A 23,518-nucleotide genomic window follows, 5' to 3' on the forward strand; every position below is an offset into this window, starting at 1 on the left:
TTTTAGATACAGTGTAAATAATGTGTATGTGTGTATGCTTTGAAACTACGAACTTAGTTACATTTCTTGTACTGATGAGGACTGGAAAGGAATTGCCCTTCGGTTATGGAAAGCTGTAGCTTAGAACAGGGATATTTTGGAAAAAGAACAACTGGAAAGAATGAAGAAAAACCAAGTTTGATTATTTTGTAAATAAAACCGTAACTGTTGCACAGCTCCCTCTATAGTAAGATGAATCTGCTTAAACAAATCTGGACATTTCCCAGGGTTTGTATTTGTTCACTTTCTGAATAGAAGAAAGCAGAAATGAGGTGAAATGTGGCATAAGTAGCATCAGAGTGCAGTGCACTCTTGGTATAGGTGTGTGGTTTGGAAAAGCAAGTGCTGGAGGGGCTGTTTGCACACCTCAATGTGTACATGGAAATGGTTTGCTCTGGGCTCTCTGCTTTTACTGTGTGCAGGTTTCCTGATTTGTGCTGTGGCTTCAGGTGGAGCAAGACTGGGATGATGGATCTGCAGATGTATGTTCTTTTTTGTGTTCTGCTGTGACCTGTCAGTAAATGACAGATGTGTTGCTCCCTGTTGCAGCTGTAAACTGTGGCGATGGATCATTGACCTTCCTAAAGCCCTTTCCATCTACTGATCTTAAAGGCCTGCATAAGAGCTACATCTTGTGCTTTTACAGAAAGGATAACCCCAAAACTATTAGGAGGTTATCAGAAGGAGGCAATATTATGCTGTTCTCCTTGATAGCCATGTCTTTACAACCACTGCATCAGAAGCAGTGGGCAGAACCAATGGCTGCCCGCTTGTGATCTTGGTTTAAGTGGATTATCTTCCTCCAATCCAGAGGTCACGTTAGAGCCTGCTTACAACCGAATTGAAAATAATAGCTGCTTTAGATCTTAGACCTTCAAGAATTTGTTCTATTGAAAGAGAATAGCTTTTAATCCAGGAAATGGTCAAGGGTCATGCTGCTTTGAAATCTTGCATATCCTTATGTTCTGGATGTGTTTTCATGGGTCAGCTGGCTTTTAAAAGCCAATCAGGTTAAATTCGCATCATGTAGAAAACAATGCGAAGTTATTAGAATTAATGACAGGCTGGCTAAGTGTACCACACCATACAATGTTTGGTAAAAGCATCACTTTCGGGCTCCTCTTTCTAGCGAGCAGAGCTTTCAGCACATCTCCTTCCGATGACAGTACTTTTGGCTGAGTGTGGTTTTCGAAATGGCACTAGGAGAGATGGGAGTTGCTCACTGGAGGAATAAGGATGCTCTTTTTTCTCCCTTGTTGCACAGTGACGCTTTGTGGCATGTGTTCTTGTTGCCTGCGCTGCTTGTTCTACTGCCTTCCAGACAAAACCATAAACCTAAGACTCTGACTGACTAACTGTAAGACTGGGATGCAGCAGAACAGCCAGTGCTTTTGTGGAAAGCAGAGTTATTAACTTATATGTGCCTCTCATCTGCCAGTACAGATGATTTAGGCACTTTCTTCTGATCTCAGGTGAATGCGGTACTCGTTCTTAAATGCTTTTCTTGCAGAAGGGTGGTGACAGTGGCAGTATTTTGTGATCTCGGGAAAGCTGTGTTTTGATCCCCGAGTACCGCATGATTTGTTGTATCACGAGGGGTGGCAGTGGCAAACTTACCCAGGTCCTGTTCGTAAAGCATGTGAGCAGCCTGGTGAAAGGCATGTGAGAGATGCAAAGTACTGTTGCTGTTATGTTCCCGTGTCCTTTCAGCTGGCTTCAATTGCTTTTTGGGTCTCTTCCTTGACAGGTCTTGGCTCGTGGACGGCTCTCTAGGAATCCCAACTGGAACCTCACACCAAAAGGCACCATGATAGTGATGAGTGACATCACGGCAGCCCCCAGACTGGGGTCAACTGCTACCACCCCAGCTGTGGCTCCCAACTTCTCCTGGATGCCAGAGGATGGCAGCCCCACGGCTGTGGAGCAGCCAATATTCCTCATGACCACTGCTGCTCAGGCCATCTCAGGTTTCTTTGTATGGACAGCTTTGCTCATCACCTGCCATCAGGTAAAACCTGGTCACTCATGCTTCTCATCCTTTTCCCCACATGAAGGAAAACTTATGATACTCTGGTATATCTCTGCCAGATGCAGCGGTGTGATGAGGGTTTGCAGACTCTGGAGTGGTACCAGGGCTTCTTCTTTGGAGTCTAATATATTATCTGTGCTGATCAAGGTGGCAGCTTTTATATGAAGGCGTTTTTCTGCCCAGGTTCAGGCCGTTTCTATAGTGTGACTGGAGAGGGAGCAAACTCTTTAAAACTAGCAGGTATAAAACATTTGGCCATCTCTTGTGTGTTTGCAGAAAGTTGTGTTATCTCAAGCTGTCCTTTCCCAGGTCTTGTAGCTGAATCCAGCCATTTTGTTATTGTGTCAGCTGTTAGCTAAACAGTTGTGGTTGTCTGCTGTTTGACATACCTTCTTTGATCTCCTGTGCCAGTGGATTCCACAGGCTGAGCCCTGCTGCGGAAAGGAGTAGCAGGAAATGTTTTATTTTAATTTTTCTCCCCTCCCCTCTTGCTGGGGCAGGTGTCCTGGGAGCCAGAGCAAGTCAAAGACTGCATCCTGTTCTGTAGCTCTCTTTCATGAGGTTGTCATGTGAACTGAAAAACACAGTGGGGAAATGCAAACCCTGTTATTTATCAACCTGTGTTTTGTACCTGTTGCTCTGTAGATTCCAGAGTGATGACTAGGATCTAGAAAACTACAGCCTATTGATGGAGTACAAGGGCTATAGAAGTTCAAAAATGGATTAGTCACTGATGAATAAGAGTAACACCTGCAGTTTCACCAGCTTGGGTAACAATTACAAGTGCCATGGATCCTCCTGTCAAATTGATTGCCTGCTGAGGGTAGGAAGAAATCTTTCCTCTGCAGTATAGCATTGCACAGTTAGGCATTAATGCCCTTCTCCAATGGACCAACAGAGATCAGTGCTGGAGGAACACTGTTGATTGAAATGTGCTGTTGTCCAGTTACAAGGCAGCAGTTCCTGTCCTCTCGTAGGTGCATGGATCGCAGGGCTCTTGTGACATCCCAAGGGCAAAGCTTGGAGTCATCTGAACTCCGGTGTCAGCTGTTCCTGTGCTGGGTGAGGTGTGTCACTGGGATTGTCACAAGGAAAAAATAACCCTAAGGTTTGTTAGTTTATTTTCAACCTGCTCTCCTCAGGAAATGAGGCTTTTATGAGATCTTAGTGGGTTAGGGGGAGGAAACAGAAGTGTTTTGAGCCCTTCAGTCAATTTTGGCAGGGAGAGATATGCAACAGACAGTGGGGAGAAGAGACAACCCCCTCTGCTTTACAAGAGAAAGGCAAGATCATTGACGTTTGCTTTGTTACACCCTGGAGAATCCTCACAGCATCTCCAAATGCAGGACTGAGCTTCAGACAAGTGCTTGTGCCTCTTCAGACAGCAAAACTGGTCAGTTGTGAGGCACATATGTAATAAACCAACGGTTATTAATTCTAGCAGTTGGGTGGCAGCTTGATGAGGGTTGTTGTACAGAGGCTTTGCCTCTGGAGAATATGCCCTCTGCTGACTGTGTGGACAACAGAGCATACCTGCAGCTTGTACTGAAGCTCTGGCCGTGTTATTAGGCCATTATAGGAGTGCTGCTCATCTTCAGGGTATACTTGTGGTCAGTACCTTTTCCAGGAGGTGGGTATTCTGTGAAAAATCATCTTAGGTGTGGGATTTAATAATGGCTAACAAACCGTGAGTGATGGGGATGTTGCGCTCCCCCAGCCAGTGACTTGGACTGGCGTGCGTGCAGGCAGGCAGACAAAACGTGCGGTGTGGCCGTGTTTCCTTTCAGCACGCTGCACGAGTTCACTGCTCCCTTGATTGCTGACACTTTGTGGCTCTGCTGTCACTGATGTGCAGAATGGCACTTTTTTGAGCAGATGTGCTGTGGCTTTTCAGCTCGTGGCAGTGCTGTGAAGGGCTCTCCTAGGTTGTTTCAGGTGAAAGTCTCGAAAGCATCCAAAACTGCTGAGAGAGTGAGTGTGTTTATAATGAGCATGCGCTGATGTGTGTGTACCTTCCCTCTTTGGATAAAATCAGGCTGGCAGTGTTGTGAATCTTCAGTACTTAAAACAGGGTAGCAGGAATAATTGGACAAAAAACATGAGCTAAGGAATATGGGCAAGGTGATGACAATAACAGTAAATTAATTCCCTATAAGAAACTGGATCAAAAATGCCTCCACTTTCTTTTCCTCCTCCTTCCCTCTCTTTGCAAACTAAGAGATGCCGTGTCAATGCCGTATAATAGCAGTGACTTTTTAATTTTTTTTTTTTTTTTTTGACGTTCATCGCCTTGGGGCTGCTGGAGGCCATCAAGAGGTGATTTACTGAGGTTGTTTTTCCTGGCCCAATTGACTCTCAAATTCTACTTTCTCCTCTCTGCTCCATGTACCACTGATGCTGGTCTCCCCTCTCTGTCCTCTCAGATCTACATGCACCTTCGCTGCTATAGCTGCCCGAATGAACAGCGCTACATCGTTCGGATCCTCTTCATTGTGCCCATTTACGCCTTTGACTCATGGCTCAGTCTCCTGTTCTTCACCAATGATCAGTACTATGTTTACTTTGGCACGGTGCGGGACTGCTATGAAGGTAAGAACGGGTCAGACAGAATATGGGGGAGGTGGGAGGTCTCCGCACTAAGAACTTTTGCTTCTGGTTGGGCACATGGAGAAAGTATCACTGTCACCTACTGAAACCTTCTCCCTTGCTGGCTTCTGAGCATGACAAGATGTGGTGAGCCTTCTCTCCAGTGTTCTGTAGAGACAAAGTTTATTATTTTCTTGGGTTCTTTGCTTCAGGAAGATGGAAAGCCAAAAATCTGATTCTACCTGGGTGTTACAAAGTGAGGTATTGGTCAGCTCCTGGCTCTTCTAACAGCACTTATTCAGCAGCCAGACACTTACTTTGTCCTCTTTTCCTGGTGCAGTTTGTTAGCAATATGTTCTTCTGGTCCCATCCTGTGGCCACTTGTGAGCTCGCACAGGGTAGCACAGCCATGATATGCTGGGGCTGGGGAGGTGTGAAGTGCTTTGGAGTCCTGAAGGAGGGAAGGTGCTGTGTTCAGGGTGAGTTACTGATTGCTTTGGGTTTGGTTATCTGCTCTGCTGCAGATAGTACCACTAGCATTGTATGCGAGGGAAACAGTTATTCTCCAATAAATGCTATCTGAACCTCCCTCCTGATCTCATCCTGAAAGAAGCTTTTACCCACCCAGCAGGAGAAACTGTGCTCTAGCAGTGGATTTTTGAGGACAGTTTATTACTATACCCTCATTAAATTGTTATTCAGTTGTTGTAGTTGTTTTGGTAAGATCTGCATTGCAGAGAGATGCCCCTGGCCATGTGAACAAGTGAGTCAGCCGAAGGGACCAGCAGACCCTCCTTCACATCTACCACAATGCTCTGAGATGCAGCAGCAGATGGCAAACGTGTGCACGTGATTCAGAAGGCATCTTTGTTTGGGCCTGTATTTTTTTTCCCTTCCCTGCTGCCCTGCGTGTGTGTGTAGGTCTAGCAGGAAGGCTGCTGCTCTGCAAAGCTCCTCTCCTAGCAACAGCCAGCATCCCTCTGCCTCGCTTGCTCAGGGAGTCTGCAAACATCTGCTCAGAATTCAGCACCTGCTCTGAGGTTCACCCCAGCACGTTGGACTGTGTGAGAAGACTGCAGGTGGAGGTGAAAGCACCTTCAATCAGTGTGTTCTCTCTCTCGCTTTTTTTGGAGATCACTTCGAAACAGCCTTTTTGTTCTCTTCCCTCCCTTGCCACCCACCCCATCCTTTCTTTTTTGGGAAGGGTGCAAATTGGGGAGGAGCTCTGTTAGCGAATGGCAAGACCCGGCCCTACTAATACATTTTGGAAGCTTTCTTGGGCCATTTATGGGCTGCATTTCGTAGTGTGCATTAGGAGGAGCGTTGCTCTTTCATGTGACTCGGCTTCTGTACAAACCTCCGTGTCAGTAACATGGACATAAGTAGCTTTTTTTTGTTATGTTGATGTCATAAGCACCTTCTGATGAATGTGGATCAGGAATGGGAGAAGAGTTCTTTTGCTGGTGTGGTGAGCTTAGATAGTTAGGACTAATTTATTTTGGGGATGGAGTGGCAGGTATTTCCACCTTCCCCCCCACTTTTTTTTTGTTTTGTTTGTTTCCTCTGATGTCATCTCTTCCCTAGAGCTTGTGGAATGGGCAGCTGGTATTGTAATGACCACATCAGAGGGCAGGGGTCACTGGAGGACAATAGGAAAAGCTCAGCTTTTCTTCCTCTGGGTGCTGAGACCTGTCAGCTAACTTGCAGGAAAATTGCAGGCAAAAGGGGTTACCGCAGTTATTTAAATAAGCTTTCCATGGTTGGTGTTTTCTCTCCTAATTAAGGCTTTCGCAAAATCATTGCTATATGACCATACCTAACTTTGTTCAATAACAAGGATTACAAATGGAGGAACAATAGCCCAGTGACATACATAGGAGCAGGTATTCCACTGGCTTTTATGTGCTGTAGCATTCTTGCCATAAATATGTTTTGAGACTATGAGTGTTTTGGGCAGCATTGAGTTCCTATTTTCCAGGGCATAGTTTGGATGCTTGTAGAAGAATGAGAGTTGATGTCTGTCTCTGACTTTGGAAGTTCATCCACCTGGGAAAACTGACCTCAGGTCTAATACTGGTTGCTTGGTGATGTCAGCATCTCAGGACTGTAAATTATTAGGCTTTTGTTCATATTTTAAATTCCTTAAGACTTCTGTTTCCATCTCAAGTTATTTTCTCTTTGTATTATGTCAATGCTGGGGGCCAAAACCAGGATTTGGTGTTGGCATTCCAGGGAATGTCTGGATACAGACTGTCGTAGACAATAGCATTGAATGAAGGGATCACCTGGTCTGTCATTTTGCTCCAAGGCTGTATGTACCCAATTTAGGAATATAACCTTTGTCCTAAAAGTCTCATAACTGTATGAGGGTCCAGCAGTGGTTTTAACAGGTCAAGAGTGTGTTAAACTGGGCATGTATAAACTTATTCTGTGCACAGTTGCATGGCTTTGGGTCCCATGAAAAGTAAATGTGTCTGTAATTATGAGTGCTCCTGACAGTGTCTTCACCTTGGTTTATATGTATCAGCAAAGCTGAGCCCTGAAGCCACTTGAAATGGGGCAGAGTATTAGTGATCAGTCTGAGAAGGCTCTTCCTCATTTGCACCAGGTTGCTGGGGAAGGCAGAAGAGAAGTGGCCCAAGGAGAAGGCAAGACCTTCCAGCCTTCTGGGGAAATGGAGCACAAACCCTGTTTTTCAGAAGTCACCACCAGACATGAAAACAGAGTTTCACTGATTGGTCAAAACCCTGTTTCTCCAACTGTTATGTCTACATTCCTGTTACCTCAGAGAGAGAAACTGTGTTCATCACCTAAAAGATTAAATACAGGAGATAAGATACAGTTGATGAATCAGAGAGAACTTTTCCAAATGATCTAGTACTAGTGTAATGTCCTGGAATAATGCACAGGAACCCTGTAAAGAATGCCATCTTACAGCTGCCAAGTAAAACAGAGACTGACCACAGTTTTTAAATGGTCCTGTGACTCTTTTGGCATGAGTTGTGGAACTTGCCTGGGACCTTGGCCAAAGTCCAGTTCAGATAGTCTTGTGAATGCTGAAGTAGGATGATAAATGCAGTGAAAATAATCCGGAGTACTTTGAAGGGAAAAATGCTGCATAAGCAGTCCCTGGTAATGTTTGATCTGTTGCCTGTACTCTTGGTCCTTGCACCTGTTTTGAAGTTGGTTGTCATTTTACTGATTAATGTCTTTGCAGCATTTGTAATATACAACTTCCTCAGCCTCTGCTATGAGTACTTGGGAGGGGAGAGCTCCATCATGTCTGAGATCAGAGGGAAACCAATTGAGTGAGTACTAATTCTGCTTACAGCATGATGCTCTCATCCTTCTGTGCCCATCTAGCATGTGTCTGTCCTTGCCCTGAAAAACTGTGTCAGGTGGCAAATGTCTGCTAGGACTGGGCAGCGTGGATGGGGCTGATTTACCAGTACCCTGCTCTGAGACAGATCAGGCTGATCACATCCTCTTAAGCAAGTGGACTGATTCACAGCTTTTCTGGACACCTGACTACTCCTTTGTTGCTTATTGTCTTCTCTGCCTTTAAATCTTTTCTGTCCTCAGTTAGTTGTTTGTACTTCCTCCAGGATCTGTGTTTCTCCCCATGCTACTCAATTAAAAAAAAAAAAAAAAATTAAAAAAAAAAATCAAAAAATAGTGGAGTGTGAAGACATGATGTTGTTTTAAACATCTCTGAAAGAGAATATGGCTTTAACTGTAATCATGGTTGGAGAAAGCACCAGTCCTGCAACTTTGCTACAAAGGGGTAGACAAAGAGGGTAGGAATCTTGCACTCTAGCCCAAATCTTGCTTCTGGACTCTGTCATCTTGTGTTGGCTCTTTCAGGTCCAGCTGTGTATACGGGACTTGCTGCCTGTGGGGAAAGACCTATTCGATTGGATTCCTAAGGTTCTGCAAACAGGTATGGGCTGGAGGAACTGTACCATCCTCCAGAAGTGAATGAAGTGTGTGGGTTGGCAATGGCTCTTGCTGCTGAACTTCTGAGATGAGCACTCCTTTGAGGGGGTTTATAATGTTATTTTGAGAGGCCTGCAGCCTGCTGAGAAGAGCAGGTGTTTTGGGGGTTGTTTATTTGTTTTGCATGATCTTAACATTTTCTACTGAACCCTGCATCAGGAAGGCTTTAGCAAAAGACCCCATTTATCTCCTGGATCTGATGTTAACTCTGGGAAGAAATCCTGATTTCCTCTTCCCTTTCTGGGTTGCAGAGGTCCCAACTTTAAGAAATTGATGGCTGTGCTGTGTTGCAGACACCCCGCAGTTGTGTAACAGCCTCCTGAATTCCCAGTGCTGCTGTTGTGGTTTGGATTTGAGGAGGGGGGTGGAGGTTAAGCGTGACACAACGCTTTGTAGGAGGAACTGAGGATTGCTCACCATGTGTGTCTGTCTGTGCTGAGTTGGATATACTGAGGGGGAGGGAATGGAGGAGATCTAAACCTCGATACAGCCCTCGTCTGCTCATCCCAGGTCAGTCACCTCTGGCTGCCCAGAAACAGCGGGTGAGTTTCAAGGCTTTGCTCACTTGCTGCAAGGAACACATGAGGTTTCTCTGGAGAAAGCACGAAGCAGATCTCGTTCTTTGAAAGGGCTCAGGTCATTGTCATTCCAGTCACTGGGTCTAGATATCTGCCCTGGCTTCTCCTCCACATCATGTTCTATGTTTTAGCAATATGCAGGAACATCATAGGTACAATGCAGCCTCATAGTAATATCCAGTGTTAATCTCTGCAGCAAAATTTGCCATTTTCAAAGGACCACATCTTTCTTTTCTCTGTTCTGTTTGTCTCTGTAACATATTCTGTCCTCATGGCTTTCCTGTTTTCCTGCCCACTACTTTATTTTTTAATCTACTCCTAGTATGCTGCTTCGCCTGTTTCTCTTGGGCTTCATAAGTATACCTTTTGTTTGATTCGATGCATTACCTATTCTTTTGGCTCCTAATGCTAACTTTTGCCTTTTAAATATGTCATAAGCAGATACATACCCATTGTGGTGAGTGAGTGTTGGAGAAATAATTTCCCTTAGATCTCTTGTTTCTTGTGTCCCACTGGCTCTGGCAATTGTCTCCACATGGGTTGCACCTGGCTGTGTTTGGAAAGCTTCTTCACAACAATGAAGATGAGAAACACTTTTTTGGGGGAGTGGTGGTTCTGCTGGCTTCTGAAAATCCTCACCTTATTTGGTAACTCTGTCTTAGGTGAATATTTGACTTTCCCATTGCTGCTATCTGGCAGCAATTCTAGTTTGCCCTTTGCAAACTGTTAAGTCTACTGTGGAGACTGTGAGGGAGGTGTCACTTGCAAAGGGATGTTTAAGTACTTCCATCCTTCTTGGCTGGAACTTAAATGTTGCCTTGGTGAGAAATCTTTGACACTAAGACGCACCTTCTGGTACTTGTACTAAGGCCTTTCAAGGCAAATTCCTGGGAAGGTTGCTGCAGAAGGGCAATGGAACACATCTCCACGCTGATCTGTGTGGTATCCAACATCGTGATGATCAGAAAGAGGAATGTGCTGGAAGGAGCACTTTACCCATTTTATCCCTGTTCTCAGCATCTCCAGCACTCCTGTTATTTCCCACCACCGCCTACCCATTTTCTGCTCTTTCCAGCCCTTTTCATCCTGAAGGAATCTGCATGTTATAACCATTCCTTCTTTCCATCTTCACCCCCACCCCAAGGTGTCCTCAGGCAGGTGCCTGCTGTGGGTTGTCTGCCTGCACTAATGGCTGTGGCTTAAAATCTGGACAGCTTGTTTCCTTAAAGATGCCTTGGACAAGATTCTTTGCTGGGCCTTTGTCTGGTGACCCTTACAGATGGGTCACACACCATCCATGTGCTTCCCGTATGCTGTAGCATCTTCTAGGGAAGCAACTAAAAATAGGACATGGTGGTTTGGATTGCAGGGAAACGGTTAAAACAACCCCAGATTGGAAGGAGAGGAAGCTCAGAGAGCAGAGTTGTTTATGAATTAGCTTGACCTTTTCTAGTTCACATATTTACAGTGACTCAGTATCTGACATGTGCTGGGGTTTTTAATCTCCTTGAAGTCTTATGACCACTAACAAATTGCATTGTATCCAAAGCAATTACTCCTGTTTGGTTTTGCCTTCTTTCCATACACAGCCCTCCCCACGTGTGCGCAGGTCAACACCTGCCCAGGCTCCTCCAGCCTTCTTCAGGGAGGCATGGGTGATGTTTTTAGGGTTGCAGCCATCCACTGTCCTAGGCCTTTGGGGTTCAACATCTCCAGAAAGATGAAACATGGGGTGGCGCTGAGAGGAGTCCCAACAGGAGCAATCATTTATACCAGCAGAATGGATGGAGCTGATCCCAAGAGCTATGGAGCCTTTGGGAAGGCTCAGTGAAGGTCATGTGAGTGACAACTGAATAGCTCTTAATTTCTGTTTAGCGACACGCATTGGTGTGCATACGAAATGCCTTAACATAATGGCAGTTGTCAAAGTTCCTCCTCAGAAACCTGGGTTCCCCTCCCGTCTAAGGGACCATTTTGCCCAGCTCTACCCTTCCCCTTTGTCCTTTTGTTGAATTTGAGGTGTCTGTACCATAGCATGGTGTGGGATTTTTATTCTCAGGCCATTACCATGCATAAATGTGCTGCAGCACAGCCTATGGAAGAGAGCAGCTAAGTAGTTTCTAGGAGAACCTGCAGAGAGATTTTTCTTCCCATCCTGGAAAAGTAGATAGCACACATGCTGCTTCTGAATCTCCTTTATCTCCTGTTAGGGGATGCAGTCCTCAAGCACAATTGATTAGCAAGTGGCAGGGTCAGACTCCTTGTTGGGGCTGGATTGTATTGCATTGCTGTCTTGTCCCAGTGGAGGCACTGTCATGGTGATTGTTTGGGAACTCGTCCTCTTGGACCTCCTGACTTCTCATTCCTTCTTACTCATTCCTGTAGGCTACCCTGCAGTTCTGTGTGGTGAAGCCCCTCATGGCCATCAGCACAGTCATCCTTCAAGCCTTCGGCAAGTACCAGGATGGTGACTTTGAGTAAGTTTGTTTGTCTGGGAAGTGTACCTCAGCGGCCCCTTCCTGCCCAGCTGTGCTTATGGTCCGTGTGTCTGATAGACCACAGGAAAAGACAGGGGGACAACACAGGCTGAATATGCATGTGAGAAAAGAGGGCAGGGATAAGCCTCTTGGTTTCAGGGTTTTTCCGCCTCGGTTTTGGGGGAGAGAATGGGACAGAAAGGCAGAAAGGAAATGGAGTCTTAGAACTCCCCAGTGACAGTGGTAAGAGGAAAAGATCATGCTAAAATTTCAGGCAGTCCTAGAATCATAGAATCATTTTGGTTGAAGGAGACCTTTTAAGTTCATTGAGTCCAGCCATTAACCTAACAGTGTCACTAAACCATGTCCCTGAGTACTTCATCTCCACATGACCATGTATCATGTATCTTCTCTTTTCAGTGTAACCAGCGGCTACCTCTATGTGACAATCATCTACAACATCTCTGTCAGCCTGGCACTGTATGCCCTTTTCCTTTTCTACTTCGCCACACGTGAGCTGCTCAGCCCCTATAGCCCAGTCCTCAAGTTCTTCATGGTGAAGTCTGTCATCTTCCTGTCCTTCTGGCAAGGTGAGCTGCTTTTCCCTTCCCTTGATAGGCACAAAGGGCTCTCTGCAGATGCTCAGACACTAGAGTTGATAGAGCAGATGCGGATTAATAGCTAGAATGTGTTTCTGTGCTATTATTGTATTTGTTTTATAGTCTTTCATTGCTTTTCTCTGGGAAATCAGTTTTTTCTCATTTTCATCCTTTGTTTCAATGCTCCTGAATCCTCACTATCCCAGTGCATGTGTATGTGCACACACATATCTGCCTAGCAAAATCAGCTGGATGAAGAGTCCTTTTCATTCCTGGAACACTCATAACGTACAAGCTGCCAACGCTTTATCTACATGCTGCCATTTTTTTTATTAAAGTGGCACATCTAAAAATTTTTAGCACTTTTAGTGCTCTATAAATAAAATTTTAATGGTGTGTCTGTGACTTATATGAAGCAGCAAGCTGGCTGAATGCAGCGTGTGCTGCCACAGAACCACCACGGAGTAGAAGGACATTCAGAATACATACACGTGATGCAGAAGCACATTCAGAAAGACAAAATTCTACCTAAGCTTAGTGCTTCTTACTGATTGGCTCTGAGCATTTCCCTGCTCAGTGCGCTACGTAAGTTTACCTGATTACACTTCAAACTTAGGTGGAATTTAGGCTTTTAGAGTATGGCCTAACCACCCTATTTACAGACAAACTATTAAGTTTCTCATCTTGAGCCATCTGGTCACACACTTTCTGCCTTGTTTGTAATTCTTCAGCCACCTGACTATGGACAGGGAGAAGTATCTTTCTTGCAATGGTGTGTCAAAACCACTGTATGTTTAAATGAAAAGCTCTGTTACCTCAATTTTTGTGCTGGCTATTGGAAATGCTGAGATCACAGAAGTCGTCACAGAAATATTTGGCTGCTTCTTATCGTTTTGGACTCGATTAAGTCCTGCAGCAACTAATTCCACAATAGAAGAGGGTCAGTGTTTGAACATTCTTTGCGTAAACATATTTGTCTCATTTATTCTTCCTTTCTCTGTTGTACTGGTGAGCGTATCTAGCCTGTTCTGTTTGTAGCTCCTGTCCTAAATGAATTTGCATCTAGGACATACAGCACAGGCAGCTATTTCTATTCCTTACAGTTAGTATGCGATCATGTTTTCTGCACATTTACAGGAGCTTGTTGCTTTGTTTAGGGATGCTGTTGGCCATCTTGGAAAAGTGTGGTGCCATCCCCAAAATACACTCTGCCAATGTGTCTGTGGGGGAAGGCACCGTAGCTGCTGGGTATCAGGACTTCATCATTTGTGTGGAGATGTTCTTTGCAGCTATCGCCCTGCGCCACGCCTTCACGTACAAGGTGTACCTGGACAAGAGACTTGATGCCCAAGGTAGGAAACATGCCAGCGGATACGGTGTGTCTGTTTGGTGATGAGACTGGGTGGAGGCTGGTCCCTCTAGCAGCCAGCACACTGATATGATTCCAAACCTGACTGCTTGGAAAAACATCACATCCCCTCCTTCGTAGTGTCTGAATAGATTAATTGTGCAACGGCTCTGCAGTGCAGAAACCTTGCCTGAATTGCATTGTTCCCTTTTCAGTTCCCCAGTATGCCACCCACGAGAGCTTGTTGCAGACCTGAAGGCTGCAAGAAGTTGCATCCTTTTGGTAGAGTGGGTTTGTCCTTCTTCCCGTCTCCCTGAAGGGGAACTCCCATTGCTCCAGATTGTGCAACAGACTGAAAGCAGGAGGGACAGGGCCTGAAACAGGCTCTGTTTTGAATCTGGCTCAGGAAGATGAAGCTGTGCTTTGGCAATATGTTTGGCTTGGAGGAGGAGGATCTTCCTGTAATGAATTTGTGAGGGTCAGACTGCTAGAAATCTTATTCTGGGGAAGAGGGAGGTGGATGTTATCTCTGGGAAAAGAGGTTTCTTGTGCCCAGTCTGTGCAAGTACATTCGGTGTTCTCCAAATCAAAGGCATATTTCCTGCTGTGGGGAGTCTGTGCTGAGGTGTGGGAAGAGAGCAGCCCTTAGGCAGTGTTCACGTAGGTGATCCCTCCATCCTAGCCAGTCCCAGAGATTTTGGAAGGATCATGATCACAGCTGAGGGAGATGAGATCTGTGGGTGATGAAACGGTGAACTGCTGGCCAGTACAGTGGGGGATGTTTTGGTGGTGGATCTTGTTCAGTTCTTGTTATTTCCACTCTCTTTCTCTCTTTCTCTGTCTCTCTATCCATTCTCTTTTACCTCTCCCTTGCTTTGGCCAATGGTCCCTGGTGCAGCTGTTCCATCATACGGGCCATATGGTAGGTACAGCATGCTCTTTGTGTTTGTCTCCCTTGGTTTTTAACTGGGATGCTGTTCTGTCCCAATTCCCAGCCTGCCTGCTCTGTCCCTTGTTCCCCCTTCCTTGTAGTTCTGTAACCTGACTGCCTCACACAGCTGCTTTAGTGGTGTCTGGATCATAAATTGCAAACCAGCCCCAGGGGCAGTGGCTTAACACCTGCTTTGGAGTGTTTCGATCAGGACTGTGTGAATCTCTCTCCAAAGAGTCGCACAGGCTCTCAAAGGAGCTGGTTTGCTCTCTCAGCCCAGCCTCTCTTCACTTCCATAGTGACCACAGATGATCAGCATGCCTTGGTCATTTTGGGAGCTCATCCCCAGGACCAAGCAGTCCCAAAAGACTGTTCTGGAAATAGGATTTAGAAGCCATGAGAAATGGCAGCCCCTAGAAGGACTCACAGCCTTCCTCTGTGCTCAGCACTTGGGTGGGATGATCTCCAACTGTTGCTGCCTTCAGGGTATCACTGTGGCATTCTTCAGCCGTGGGTGCTTCTGCCTCTGGTACTGCCTATTCCCCTTTTTTTCCTCCTTTGTGCTGCTTTCAGCTTTTATGGTCTCTTTCCTGTGGGGACTTTGATACTGCCTATCAATGTAATTTCCCATGAGTGGGAATGGCAAATGCCACTTCTATATTTTTAGAATTTCCTTCGTTTTTGTCTTCTGAAACCCTTTACAGGAGCACCTTCCCAGCTGAATGTCTTTGTTGCATGCCCAAGCCAGCACCAGTAGTGTTTAGTGGAGATGGTGGCTGTGGGCATGTCCCATTCTCATGGCATGTCCCCCATTTGGTGCTGTGGTGGATCCCCTTGGTTAGCAGTGGCTGAACTCTAGGAGCAATACTGATAAAACTTGACACCATTTGTGTGGCATTTCCTCAGCAGCTGCTTAAGGAAGTCTGTAAAGTAACTTCTGCAGGGCCTAGGAGTGCATGTTCCCTGTTCTCCTTACCTACACATTAAGGGGTGTGGGGGAAGGCAGCCGTATTCTTCACTTGTCCCTCTTTGTCTTACCCCAACAGGTCGCTGTGCTCCCATGAAGAGCATCTCCAGCAGCCTCAAGGAGACCATGAACCCTCATGACATAGTCCAAGATGCGATCCACAACTTCTCCCCGGCCTACCAGCAGTACACACAGCAGTCCACACTGGAGCATGGTCCACCCTGGCGCAATGGTAGTCATGTCATCTCGCGCTCCCACAGCTGCTCTGGTGCCCGTGACAACGAGAAGACCCTCTTGCTGAGCTCTGATGATGAATTCTAGGAAGGGAAGCTGCCAGCACAGGCTGTCATTTTCCTTCTTTTGTTGTTTTTTTAAATTTTTTTTTAATTTATTGAAGCAGAAGTACGCCAGTCATATCACTTCCTAGAGAGTGCAGATTGCAGAAGTGGGCACTTCCCATTAGCTTTTGTGGGTATGGACACGATGAGCGGTGCGGACTTGGGGAATGGCCAGGACTCCATTCTCGAGCCTGTTCCTTACAGCAGCGATCGACTGGAATTAACTGAAGCAAAGCTCCAGGGTCTGGAGCTCTGGCCCCCACACCTGCCCTACTTGGTGTGGAGCATAACTGACCAGAGCCCAGAGTTGTGGCCAAAAATTGTTTTGATATTTTTTAAAAACTGGACAACCCAACTGCTTTGTATTCTCCCTGAGTGGTTGATGTGGGCACAGTTTTCTCCCCCAGCTCCCTGGTACTAGCATCACTGTGATCCTCAGGAAATGGGATTAGGGTGCCGCAATACGTGTTCCTGAGGACCAGATCAGAGACTGGTGTGTGTGTAGCCATTACCTTGAATACATAGTAAGGAACCTCTGCCCCCACACTCCTAAGAACCTGGTTGTGCAGTCCTGTACTTGAGTGAGCAAAGGGGAAAAGGACAGGACTTCCTTCCTCTTCCTTCGCTCCCTGCATGGGAGGCGGGGGGGGCTCCCCATGAAAGCTGGAGCTTGTTGAACCTCAGCAGGGATGGAATTACTGTCTCACAAGGGCAGGGTTTTCTAATCACCAGGTGTCCAAGCTTCCCGTCTTCCCTGCGTTCCTGTGGCAAGAAGCTTCCCTGGAGCAGCTGTCTCCTGCTAACAAAACTGAGGACTGACTATTATAGGTGGTGGAAGTTTGTAGAGCTCTGGCCCTTTAATTCCTCTTTATGAAAGGAAGATATGTAAATGCTAAAATGTTGGGGTTTTTTTCTTCTTGTTTTGTGTCCCCCATCAACATACCTGCCCCTCTTAAAGGTGTGGATCGCACCAGGTAGCTGCCAGAGAAGGTCCTGGTCTCTCACAGGTTGCTCTACCTGTGCTTGTCATCAGTGACTTTCATGGTGAGCTGCTCAAGTGTTGTCCTTGGGCTGGAGTATTCGAGAAGGGATGTTGCACACTTACTTTTTATCTTCATAGCTGTTCTGGGCCAAACTGGAGCAGAGTTGAAAACTGACATGACCTGGCCGCTTAAAATTGTCTCTCTTAGTTTCCCAGGTGGCATTTGCTGCTGCACATTTCACAGGCCCTGCAGCAACTCTTGATGCTATCAAGGGTGGAGACAGCATCCATGGGAGTGGGAAAAGAAGCTTCGTTTTGCTTTTCTTGGGTTTTGGATTGGCCCATAGGTATTTACTAGAGCCAAAATAAAAATGATCCTTACGTAGATCTATCCAGGGACCAGGAAAAGCCCTTTGCTTTAAAATGTCTAGTGGAGGAGGGGGAAGCACCCTCAAGGGCCATAGCTCAGATGCCCCCACCCCCAAGCAGGAAGCAAAATGGAGAGGTTGGGGCGAGCTGCTGCATTCTGCTTTGCCATAGTCTCTCTGCTTCTCCTGCTTGATACCTACTCTGCCATCAGCAGCCCTGCACGCTTCCAAATTGCCCCTTGTTGCTCTGCTGGGAGAACTGGAGTCTGGTTCACTGCCTGGCATTTACCTTTCCTCTTGTCTCCTCATCTGTGTACTTGCACATTCACTTTCTCTGAAGCAACTGTGAGCGAAGAGCTCCTCGTTTCCTCAGCACTGCTGCCAGAAGCCTGTGGTCAGAAGCGTGGGGAGAAGGGCTTGAAGAGAGGGAGGTTTGCTCCCTGCTGTGAGGGTAAGATGGGGAAGGGCATAAGGACCGTGTCTCCTTCTGTACTCGTGTGTCTGAGGGGACGGTGAAGCAGGTGGGAGCAGCAGTGCTGACTCTGAGGGAGCTGGAAGCAGGACCAGTGGTTCCAGCAGCTTCTCTGCTGCTGGATTTCTCCATTTGCACACATCCTGTGATGCCACACAATTACTGCTTTTTCCTAAAACTCGCTGTTTAAGTGGACATGCAAACACTATCTGCCAGGCTTTGTGTGGGCTTGGTGTAAAACTCCATTTCTTCATGCAGTAAACCACCTGGAAAGCAGGGCTGAAGATTGAATGGGCTTTCCTTCTATCTTCCATGGCTTTGATTAATAGTTCTTTAGGGTGAGGTATTTATGTTAAACTTGCCCTCTCTCCTAGGAAAGTGAGACCTGGGACGTGATCCCTTCCTCCCCTTTCCCTGCATTTGCAGGCCTTGATGATATCCCAATGTCACTGAATTGGTGACTGTCCCCAACCTTTGTTGCATTGGGTGGCTGAGATCTGGGCTTGCCCTGCTAGCTTGAAGATGATCTAGGCTTGGGGAAGCATTTTTAAAAATTATTTTTAAATGTATGCTACATATATACGCTGTGCAGAGGATCTGGGTATTCTCAAAGCTTCCTGTACATAGTGGTTTAAAGTACAGCCCTTTTGCACTAGCTGCCTTTGGAGAAACCTGATGAAGAACTAGCGCCCAAACAACAGCCAACTACCATGCATTATAATTTTATATATATATTTTTTTTTTTTTTACCGCCACACAAAATCATCTCTGGGCAAGTGCCAGAGCAAGGACTTGAAGTTGCTCTGGCCTGGAGGAACAAATCTTAAAAGATCCAGAACTTGAGACCAAGGAGGCCAAGGCACCTGTGGTCTTACAGGACTGCCCACAGTAGCCCAGGGCCCCAGCAAACATGTTGGTTCAAGAATTAGGCCCTTGGAGCTGCTCTTTCTCACCTGTTTCCCCTCTGCTTCCTTCCTTCTTGCTTACCATGTAACATACCCATGGGATTTGTTTATTATTTTTCCATATAGAGTAGTTCTTTGTATATAAACAACTGAAAAAAATGTATGATAAATAAGACAGAGTCACCTAGTTTTGTACCTATTGTGTTTAACTGATGTGAGCTCAGCGACAAGCCGCTCTCTATTTTGGTCTTTGTGATGTTATACTCTGCAGAAATAAGCAAATATGACAAAAATATAGAGATAATATAGATTGTACTTAAGCTGCCTCTGTGTATTGTTTGGGTGACTTCTCTGAAACAATTTTGTGTTTTTGCTTGTTTCTGGGCCTGAGGATTAGTGGGTTGGGCTGCCTTGTCCTAGTCTTTGTCTTGGGAGCAGAGCGCTATGCCATCTGTGTGAGCAGGAGCTGATGGAGAAGCAGCACCACAACATCCTGGGGCTGAGACACCAGTGATGGCCCAGGGCAGGAATGAAACCCATTTGACAAAAACCTGGAGCAGAGAGGAGTCCTGATCTTGGGTGCTCAGTGCCAAACATCCAGGGAGAAAGGGAACTGCTTTCCCTGACATGGGCCCCTGAAACAGCGGCTCTGGGCTTTTCCACAAAACATGAATGTAACGCCCAGAACCATGCTGTGAGTGCTGCAAGCTGCCAGGAGACTGGGACCTGCTCACACCTCAGTTCCAAGCAGTAGTGGTTTTCCCCATGGGGAGGAGGTCTGGCTTCACCTCCAGGTTTGGCACCTGCCCCACTTCCTTCCCCTTCTGCCACCCACAGGTATGAGCTCCCTGCTTTCCTCCCACTGGTGAGGTCACTCAGCAGGGGAGTTTTTGGGTAGAGCTGCCCTGGTTGCACCTGCCTCTCCTTCCGCACCAGGTCCAAGGGCAGCCTGGAGGGAATTTTTCTACTGAAATGTATTACCTTTCCTAGGAAAAGCTGATTCAGCACAGCTGAGCTGCTCCCAAAAGCACTTTGGGTGTGATGTTCAGCATTAAGTTTGCTTACTGAGCTCTTCCACAAACTAGAAATCAGTGTTTGTCCTAAAAAGTTATGAGCTGTCCCTCATCCCCTGTTTTTGAACATGTCCTGCAACAAAGCTAGAGGGAGGTAGAAAACCCAGTCTCGCTGAGACACAGCAAGTTCTGAAGTTGAGGAATGACCAAATGCACTCTCACTGTGGAAAAAAAGAGAACTTCCTTTATTTGTAAAGTCTACAAAATACAGAGGAGTCAGGTAGGACACATACTGTAAATCAGAAAATAAATAAGTTTTTTTTTTTTGCTCTATATAAGATAAAATGTGATTTGCATATATAAAATATAAAGTACGGCTCTGTACCAACATCCTGGCTGTGCCGAGAGGCGGAATGGCAAAGAGGACGTGAAAATAACTTATGTTCGTGCAATAAATAAACCCACGAGGAGTTGGGGTGGGGGGATGCTAATCACAGTGCCCCTTCCACAAGTGGTGGGCACCTCTCTTCAGAGAGGGATGGAGGCTGCAGCCGAGGGCGGCTGGCGTGGGGCAGGAAGAGGGGGATCATCTACGTCAGCAGAAGCCAAGAAGGTTCTGCCTCCTGTTACCTCCCCTGTTCTGTCTGTATGTAGCAAACACAGCTCTTCTTCAGCATTTCAGCCTGCCGAAGAGCCGGTTGTCCCACACGGGTGTCCAAGCTGGAAGAAAACCAAAGGGAGGTGCCTACCTGCCTGCCAGGCGGCTCCCAGGAGCAGGGATGCTCTCTGCCCTCGATTCCTACCTCCTGCAGCTCCACCTCTCTGCCTCTGCAGCTCTGGCTCTTGGGGGCCAGGAGCACGTTTTCATTGGCTCTGTAGGTGGTGGGGCGCCAGGGAGCGCTTGGTGGGGCTGTACAAGCTGGCCTGCGCTGAGCAAAACAGTGTTTATCTCTGCTCCAGCTGCCTCCGCTTCCTTCCTGCCGGTGCTGCTGCATTTTGGAGACACCCGGGTGGGCTGAGTGTCCCATGGGCAGGAAGAAGCGTGAAGGATGTGCGTGATGGAGAGAGATAAACCAGCATCAATGCTTCTCCCCTTTGAGTGCGCCAGCCTGGGCTAACCAGCTCACGTCCCCCAGCTCTCCCCTGCCCAAGGAACCTTACTCCATCACTGTCACCTCTGGGCTCCCCCAGCGCCTCAGGCTGTCATGGCACTTCCCCATCCCACTCACCTTTACCAGCTACCAACCTGCAGTGACTTTCTCTCCCTCTCTGACCTGCCACCTCCCCTTGCCATCTCCATCCCTGGAGACTCCTGCCATGCTGCCACCTCCTCCCCTGCTCCAGCCGTGGCCCAAGTTGTGGGGCCAATGCTGAAATTCCTCTCCATCATATCCCTTCTGCCCCTCGCTGTGAAAACTCTCTCCCCTCCTTTCCCTTCCTGGCACATGCTCCTGGGAGTGCCTGGCCTGTGCTCAGCTCTCCTGTGCCCTCCGCAAAACCAGAGGCGTCTGGTGTTTTCTTGCCAGCTTGGAGCCATGGGACGCTTCCCCAGTGCTGCCTGTGCAGGCTTGCCCTCTCCTGCCTGCACCCCCAGGGCGAGGGGTGCCTGGCCAGGGGGGCTGCAGCAGGGGATGGTGCTGGGGGACTTTGGGGGCCACCAATAGGGTCCTGTCCTCTGCCTCAGCACCCACGCTGCGGCAGCTCCCGACACAGGGGAGCTGGAGGTCAAGGGATGGGAGAAGGGGGATTTTGGGTACAGGTCCCAGGAGGGAGGAGGTCAGGGAGGAGATGGGAGGCAATTTGTGGGGGAAAGCACCCCGGGAAGGACTGTGCCCATCCGGGGGATGGAGGCCAGCACTAGGAGTAGGCGGCCTGGTTGGTGCCGGACTTGACGATGGTGATGACGCTGGCGGTGGCCACCTTGGCAGAGGGCCCATGGGCAGCCACGGTGCGGGCGAAGCCCTGCAGGGCCTCGTACTTGCCACGGAGGGTGTCGAGCTCTAGGCGCATGGCTGCATTCTCCCGCGCCAGCTTGTCCACCTCCCACTCCAGCTCCATCTTCTGCTTCTGCAGCTCTTCCTTCTGGCAGACACGCTTCACCCGGCAGCTGGCAGCGTAACCCCGGTTCTTCAGCGTCCGCCGGCGCTGCTTCAGCCTTGCCACCTCCTCCTTGGAAAGGCCCCGCAGGTGGTGGTTGAGCTCTCGCACCGACAGCCCCATCAACTCCTCATCCGATAGCAGCGGTGTGTTCTCCCCCAGCTCCCGCTTCACCTGCCGGAGAGAGGGGTGGTTGCCTGAGAACCCCAAAACCAGCCCCCGGCCCACTCAGCCCCCTGGTCCCGCTGGTGCTCACCTTCAGGGCCTTGCTGGAGAGCCCGTCTGCAGCCATCCTTGCCTCCTCACGCTGGCCCTGCCAAACAGCAAGAGAAAAGCTGGTCACCACCAGCCCATGCCTCTTGCCTCGGCACAGAGGACACTGGCCCTGCTGGCCCCCTGCCCAGAGCTCATGTTCCTCCCCTGCCAGCACTGTGACTCATCTCTACTCCTTTTAAAAAAAGTAAGTATTAATAATAACAATAATAATAGTAATAATGACTGCAAGAAATAATAATAACGACGAAAGGCTGGAGCTCCCATTCCTCCCCCATCCCGCCCCGAAGTGGTCGGGATGCTGCGTTGCCCAGTAGTCCTGAAACACCCCAGCCCGGCTGCCGGGAGGCCGATGCTTCCCCTCAGGAAGGAAACCCAGGCGAGATCCGCCCGAGGCCGAAAGGAAAGTAAAAGCAGCAGCAGTCCCACGGGGCGAAACGGCGGCGAAGCCACCCAGCCGGGACCCGCGTGGAGGTGCCACCGCAGCCGCCCCCCTGCCCGGCGGGCGAGGGCACCGCGGCTCCCGGTGCAAGGGTCGGGTGTCCGCAGGCTCTGGAGCGAAGAGTCGGGGCCGCGGCCACGCAGCGTGGGCGAGCGAGAAGTGACCTCCCCGTGATTCAGCAGGCCAGGGGGAAAAGTCACTGAAGGGGCGCCTGTCCCCTCGCCGGTGGCCGGTCCCTCCCCGTCCCTGGGTTAGGGAAGAGGGCTGGGAGCCCGGGCTGCAGCCGAGCAGCATCTCACATCGGGGAGCCCCCTCCCCGTTAGCAGAGCCCCACAGGGACGAGAGGGGCCGGGAGCGCCCCGCGGGGAGGTGAGGGGCTGGAGGGGGCGGCGGGGAAGGTGGAGCCGGGGCTGCTGGAAGCTGATGCAATCCGGGCCGAGAGCCGGAGCCGGGGGAGCGGCAGTGGCGGCTCGCTCTGGGCGGTGGCCAGGACTCGGGAGGGAAACGCGGACTGCCCCGAGTGGGGACACCCTCCCCCCGGCCCCGCTCCCCAGATCGGCCTCCAGCCGGTGCCGGACCCCGCCGCCCCCCTCTTCCAGCCGACCCGCGGCGGGGAGAAGCCGGGGAGGGAAGGGGCGCCCCGGCAGGGTCTCGCTCCGCCGCCCCAGCCCGGCTGGTGCTTACCGGAGGCTGCGCTGGACCAGCGGGGCCGCTGTCGGGTCGGGCCGTCGGGCGGCGCCTCCAGCCCCGCTCCTCACGATTACTCACCCGCGGATTCTTTTCATTCATAAAAACACAGTCATGCGGTGACGTCGCCTTCGCCCCGCCCCTCGCGGCCACCGCCGCGCGGGGCGGTCCCTGCTCTTAAAGCGCCCGGGTGACCCCCGCTCCTCGCCTGCTGCCTGCGTGTCAAACGCACCGGGCGATGAATGCAGTCGCTCTCCAACACTGCTGCTTTTTCCCCAGTTTTAGGGATGACGCACGCCCGGTGAACGGCCCTGCAAGGGACAGAACGGCCCCACCCAACCCCAGCGGAATGGTCCCCTGCCGCTTTAAGAAGAGCCGTCCCCACCGCCCC

The 23,518-nt window shown here is 48.9% G+C and overlaps 2 protein-coding genes across 4 annotated transcripts in view; one reads left to right on the top strand and one right to left on the bottom strand.

Moving 5' to 3' along the window:
- TMEM184B (transmembrane protein 184B) overlaps nt 1-18,930 on the top strand; it is a 30,293-nt gene extending 11,363 nt beyond the window's left edge. The window contains exons 2-10 of one of the 2 annotated variants that reach the window (XM_065841218.2): nt 1,787-2,047; nt 4,492-4,657; nt 7,872-7,962; nt 8,519-8,594; nt 11,614-11,705; nt 12,126-12,295; nt 13,462-13,656; nt 14,551-14,574; nt 15,630-18,930. In XM_065841218.2, coding sequence (XP_065697290.1) covers nt 1,847-2,047; nt 4,492-4,657; nt 7,872-7,962; nt 8,519-8,594; nt 11,614-11,705; nt 12,126-12,295; nt 13,462-13,656; nt 14,551-14,574; nt 15,630-15,871 — 1,257 coding nt within the window. In that variant the 5' untranslated portion in view covers nt 1,787-1,846 and the 3' untranslated portion in view covers nt 15,872-18,930. The remainder of the gene's footprint in view (nt 1-1,786; nt 2,048-4,491; nt 4,658-7,871; nt 7,963-8,518; nt 8,595-11,613; nt 11,706-12,125; nt 12,296-13,461; nt 13,657-14,550; nt 14,575-15,629) is intronic. The other variant, XM_065841226.2, reaches the window with a different exon arrangement.
- Nucleotides 18,931-19,850: 920 nt separating this feature from the next.
- Nucleotides 19,851-23,481, bottom strand: MAFF (MAF bZIP transcription factor F). Of its 2 annotated transcripts, none has more exons than XM_071801903.1 (3): nt 23,209-23,481; nt 21,982-22,038; nt 19,851-21,899 (listed from the first exon to the last, which is right to left on the bottom strand). In XM_071801903.1, the coding sequence occupies exons 1-3, from the start codon at nt 23,227-23,229 to the stop codon at nt 21,486-21,488; spliced, it is 492 nt and encodes a 163-aa protein (XP_071658004.1). In that variant the 5' UTR covers nt 23,230-23,481; the 3' UTR covers nt 19,851-21,485. The 2 variants fall into 2 exon arrangements, with proteins under 2 accessions (XP_071658004.1, XP_065718902.1); XM_065862830.2 differs by having other exon boundaries at nt 23,125-23,481.
- Between the last annotated feature and the right edge of the window lie 37 nt (nt 23,482-23,518).

The sequence above is a fragment of the Patagioenas fasciata genome, chromosome 1, assembly GCF_037038585.1.
Source record: "Patagioenas fasciata isolate bPatFas1 chromosome 1, bPatFas1.hap1, whole genome shotgun sequence".
Lineage (NCBI taxonomy): Eukaryota > Metazoa > Chordata > Aves > Columbiformes > Columbidae > Patagioenas > Patagioenas fasciata.